The 5402-nt window shown below is 54.2% G+C and overlaps 1 protein-coding gene across 1 annotated transcript; it reads left to right on the top strand.

Moving 5' to 3' along the window:
- The first annotated feature begins 2067 nt into the window (after positions 1–2067).
- On the top strand, positions 2068–3652 carry LOC125512483 (protein trichome birefringence-like 19). Its single transcript, XM_048677575.1, has 2 exons — positions 2068–2615; positions 2730–3652. Exons 1-2 carry the CDS (start codon positions 2142–2144, stop codon positions 3573–3575), a joined length of 1320 nt encoding a protein of 439 aa, XP_048533532.1. The 5' UTR covers positions 2068–2141; the 3' UTR covers positions 3576–3652.
- The last annotated feature ends 1750 nt before the right edge of the window (positions 3653–5402 follow it).

Raw genomic sequence — 5402 nt, 5'->3', positions numbered from 1 at the left:
CACAATTGCATCTTCAGGAACCAAAATTATGGCAGTACTTATGTTAGGCTATGGTAATCGAGACGAAACCATTGTTAGGCTATGGGAGTTGAGAAGAAACAGAGTCGGTTACAATGGGAGGAGATCTACATATCCGTATTGCCAAGCTTGCCTTCCACGCCAAGGAAAGTCCCATCCGGACACGGGACGAAGTCTTCAATCTTGTATCTTCATAGTCCGAGAGTCCGGCCAAAGGTTATAGTCCGGCTATCCGGACACCCCCTAATCCAGGACTCCCTCAAACCACTGGTGCCCTTGCGTCTATCCCCACCTTTAGCCATCCCATGGCATCTACCGTGAGATCACCACGACAAGGGGGAAACCGAGCGGCGGAGGGCGGCGACCGAGGAGAAGAGGGCGATGGCCGAGGAGAGGTTGGCGGCAACCAAGGATAGAAAGGATGAACTAGAGGAGAGAATGGTGGCCGCTGATGATCCCAGGATGGTGGAGAAGGCACTCAAGTTTATGTTCATGGACACAAGTGGCCTCTACCTCAAATCAAAGGCGTATGTTGAGCTTTGTCACGATGAAATGATAATGAAGAAGCAAATGTTCATGAGAAACATGATGGGAGGAGGAATGAGAGGTGCCATGGGTGGAGTGGGAGGAGGATTGGGAGGTGCCATGGGCGGTGGAATGGGTGGATACATGAACATGATGGGAGGTGCCATGGGTGGTGCCTTCGGTCATAACATTGGAGGTGCCTTTGGTAGCAACATGGATGGTGGCTTCGGTGGCAACATGGGTGGCATGGGAGGTGGCTTCGGTAGCAACATGTGTGGCATGGGAGGTGGCTTCGGTGGCAACATGAGTGGCATGAGAGGTGCTTCCGGTGGAGGTGGCAGCATCGATGCATCAACCATGAAAATGTTGACAAAGAAGCCATTGATGATAATGCCGATGTACATAATGTGACAAGTGACAAAGAAGAGGATGAAAGTTGAGATGATATGTTTGATGTTATCTTTATGTGCATTTTAATTTGCTGGACCAAGAACTTTGTTTGATATGATGCACTTTTTTCTTTGTTAGATTATGTACTATGTTTGCTATGGAAGTTGAGTTCATGATAAATCTGAAAATATTCCTCATTTTTTATATATCTATATGATGATTTTGATCCGAAAGACTGCGGTTGTAGGTTGCCGCGGCCGTCGGCCATTTTACATCTTCAAATATGCACCATCTGTTGGATTAGTAGTTTTACATCTTTAAATATACATCATCTGTTGAAGTTGGATCCTTTTATGATTAAAAAACACGTTTTGGTGATGTAAATTATACATCACTCACTTTTACATCTTTAAGAGCAATGCAACATGTATGGGGTTATACGGGGTTTTACACGTAAAAGTTTATAGTTGGATTTCAGTTGGCAAAGCGGGTTCCGTACGGGTGTGTAGGTACCCGTATGTCTAGCGATTTCGTATATTTAAATATGCATCATTCATTTTTTTAATATCAGTACAGACACAAGTGTTCATATAGACACGCATATACTCACCCTTATGAAGGTACACACGCACACCCTACCACTATGAGCATCTTCGAAAGACTGATCCGGCATACCATCTTGAGATTTACGAAGTCACCGTAGGCGCCTCGTCGTAAATGCGCATCGCCGGAAATCATAAAATAAATTCAAAAATAAATGCGAGCACCAGGATTTGAAATCCTGATGGGCTAGGAATACCACAGTCCCTCTAACCATTCAACTACATGTTGATTTGCATATACATCATTCATTGAAGATGCTCTAATGCAAGGGAAGGGAGGCAAGAGAGAAGAATGGAGAGCCCTTGCAGGAGACGCTAGATTAGATATGTTCCCATTTGTAGTACTACAGCTAGTCGATCCGATACGCTCTGATACGTTTTTCAGGAAAGACGGAATGGCTATCTCGATGGGCAGAGCACGTCGTTCGTCTTGGAGAAAAGTACTCAAAGTGTTGACTTTCCTCAAGTAGTCAGCTACGTGCTCGATCGAGTGGCACATGTTCGTCCAGCAAGACAGCAAAATTATTCCAGATCTCCCGGTGAGATCTACAAGAGTGAACCATGAACTGAATCTGCCTCCCGGTGAGTTTGGGTCTTTGGGATGCAATGAAGCCCAACAACCACGTCGTCCGGAGGGCAGCTTCCACCAGCGGGCTGCTCCTCATCCTCCTGCTCGTCGCCTTCACGGCGTCCAACTACTCGGCGCTCTACACCGAGCAGTTGCTCGTCGGCGTGCCCGTCATCCTGGCCTCCTCCACTGCCGCGGCGGGATCCCGCGCGAGCGACAGCAATGCCGGAGTGGCGTGCGACGTGGCCAAGGGCGAGTGGGTGCCCGACCCGGCCGCGCCCTACTACACCAACGCGACGTGCCCGCTGATCGACGCTCGGCAGGACTGCATGAAGTACGGCAAGCCCGGGATCGAGTCCATCCTCCGGTGGCGGTGGCAACCCCACGGCTGCGACCTCCCCCGCTTCGACGCCGCGGCCTTCCTCCGCCTCGTCCGCGGCAAGTCCATGGCCTTCGTCGGGGACTCCGTCGCGCGCAACCACATGCAGTCGCTCATGTGCCTGCTCGCCGAGGTACATGCCCACTTCCACTAGATCGATCGCCATTGCGTTGCCATCATGCATGAGCTCGCTCGATCGCGTCTGCTGACTTCTTGGTTGCCGCCCGGCGCGCGCATGGGCATGCAGGTGGAGCACCCGAGGGAGATCGAGCCCAAGGACTGCGTGCACTGCACGCGCAAGTACCACTACCGGGAGCACGACTTCACGGTGTGCGTGTTCTGGACGCCGTTCCTGGTGCGGTGGAACCTGACGCGCACCGGCGGGCAGCAGTTCATGGACCCGCACAACGTGTACCTGGACGAGCCGGACCCGGAGTGGAGCCGCGACGTCGCTGGCTACGACTACGTCGTCCTCAACGGCGCCAAGTGGTTCACCCGCCCCACCGTGCTCTACGAGGGCGGCCGCCTCCTCGGCTGCGCCAACCTCGACGGCTGCGAGGCCAAGTACAACGCCACCGCCGTGGCCCCGCACTACGCGGTGCGCGCGTCGTTCCGGACCGCCCTCCGGGCGCTCGCCGGGTTCCGCGGCCGGGTGGTCGTTCGGACGGTGGCGCCCCCGCACTACGAGAACGGCAAATGGTACGACGGAGGAAACTGCCTGAGGACGGGGCCCATGCGGAGCAACGAGACCAGTCTACCGGAGACCGAGGCCGCGTTTCACGTCGCGCAGGTGGAGGAGTTCTGGACCGCGTCGGCGGCGGGGAGGTTCGTGCTGATGGACGAGAGCAGTCCTCCGGAGACCGAGGCCGCGTTCCACGCTGCGCAGGTGGAGGAGTTCCGGGCCGCGTCGGCGGCGGGGAGGTTCGTGCTGATGGACGTGAGCGAGATGATGCAGATGAGGGGCGACGGGCACCCCGGGCAGTACGGGCACTGGCCGCACGAGAAGGTCGGCTTCGGCATCGACTGCGTGCACTGGTGCCTGCCCGGCCCCGTCGACGCTTGGAGCGAGGTGCTGCTCCATTTGCTGACATGATTGGCATCCTGCTAATTTTTATTCGTCCTAATTGTAGTTGCACAAACGGAATGGATTTCGATGCAGCGTGTTATGCATGTGCATGTGTTGTGTAGCTTTTTTCCTGTGGTTTTACGGCATGGTCAAAAAATCCGGCCCGACCAGGTCTGGTAAAAACGGCCTGGCCCGTAAAACCTTTACAGGAGGACCCTAAACCACCTGCAATTCTGGTATATATACTGGCTCTGGGACATTTTAGGGTTCTCATCCCTCTTTTCCCCCGCCCGCCCCCGAAGCGTTGCTTTCACTCCAACGACAAAATCAAGTGACTTCTGGCGTAGTTTTTTGGCAAGGTTAGGCACCCAAGGCGAGAGGAGATGTCGTGCGCGGGATCCGGGAGGGGCGGCCGAGAGGGGCTCGGCGGCCGCGGGGCGCGGGGGGACGACGGCCGCGGGAGGCTCGACGGCGACCTGCCCCACAAGCGCCACAACGACACGGAGGCCGGGAGCTCCTCCCTCCACCTGCCTGTGGAGGATTGGTGGAAGGAGCAGGCGCGCATTCGCGGCACCGGCGCACGGGCGTGGAGGAACTTCCAGCGCCTCGACCACATCTTCTTCCCCGCGCTCAAACGTCGCTAGGAAGCGGAGAAGGCGTGGTTCGAGGCCAAGGAGGTCGCCGCCACTGGAGATGAAGCTGTTAGAAGAGTACCAGCTCACACAAGTCCTCTCCAGCACCCTCATGTACCACCACCTCCACGGCAACCGCCGGCAACGACGATGACAACGATGATGGCGATGAGTAGATCTAGTATGTAGTATGCACCACATTTAAGTATGAAGTGTTTAATTTCCGTTTGTATTAGCTATGAACTCCGGTATGGTATGTAGTATGAACTCCGGTACGCTATGTTTGAACTCCCGTGATCTAGTTTAAGCGCGAACTGCAAGTTTGAATATGAGGTATCGATATGAAGGATCTATTATGGTTAAGCTTCCGATGTCTTGCAAAAATCATTTCTGGGATACCGTAAACGAGTTTTGCGGGACGGCCAGTTGCAGGATCTGCTAGAAATGCTCTAGCCCGCGGACACTGATGCAGGAGCCGGTCATCCAATTATGTCTGCATACATTTTAAACCGGATTTCAACAAATTTGACGAATTACATGCAAACCGGAGGATTCTCATCTAAACCGAAGCACATTCTTTACATTTTTGACATATTTTACTATACAAAAGTGACTAAACCTAGTCTAAATCTACGGTGGCGGCCGTCCTCCAAGTCCTTGTAGTTCCCCTCCATGCCCATGTCAGATGGCCGTGTGCATGTCCGACAAATATGAGATCCGTGAAGTGAAGCCGTGGTCGCCTAGGACGAAGTTAGGACATGTGAGACAGACTGACCGAATTGGGACTCAGGCCCTGCCGCCTCCCAAGCACTACTCCTCGTCGGAGTCCATGACATGTCCGTCACTAGTGGATATGAGGTCCACGATGACGTCAATGGGGTAGCCTTGTCATCGTAGTTGCGCCAACGAAGAACAGTTGATGGCGCAAACGCCACACAGCTGTTGGCATTCTCGTTCATGACTGCCTGCGCTGTCAGCACCGCCTCCACGTCTGCCTACGCCATGCCCTGGTTGTAGGCGGCACAAGGGTGTGCGGCCTCGTATAGCTTCCACTGCTCGGCAACGAACTTGGGGTTCTCCGCAGTCATGTCCGCTATGGCCTCCTCTCGCGCCGACCGATGTGGCTCTCGTTGCTCCGCCATAGCGGTGTTGAATTGTGCATGCGCCTGGTCCATGGTTCAAGCCGGTACGGAACAGTGCGGATAGGATTGCCGACTCACTG

Source organism: Triticum urartu, chromosome 6, assembly GCF_003073215.2.
Source record: "Triticum urartu cultivar G1812 chromosome 6, Tu2.1, whole genome shotgun sequence".
NCBI lineage: Eukaryota > Viridiplantae > Streptophyta > Magnoliopsida > Poales > Poaceae > Triticum > Triticum urartu.
The sequence above is the reverse complement of the archived record's forward strand: the minus strand, read 5'-3'. Positions and strand labels throughout refer to the sequence as shown.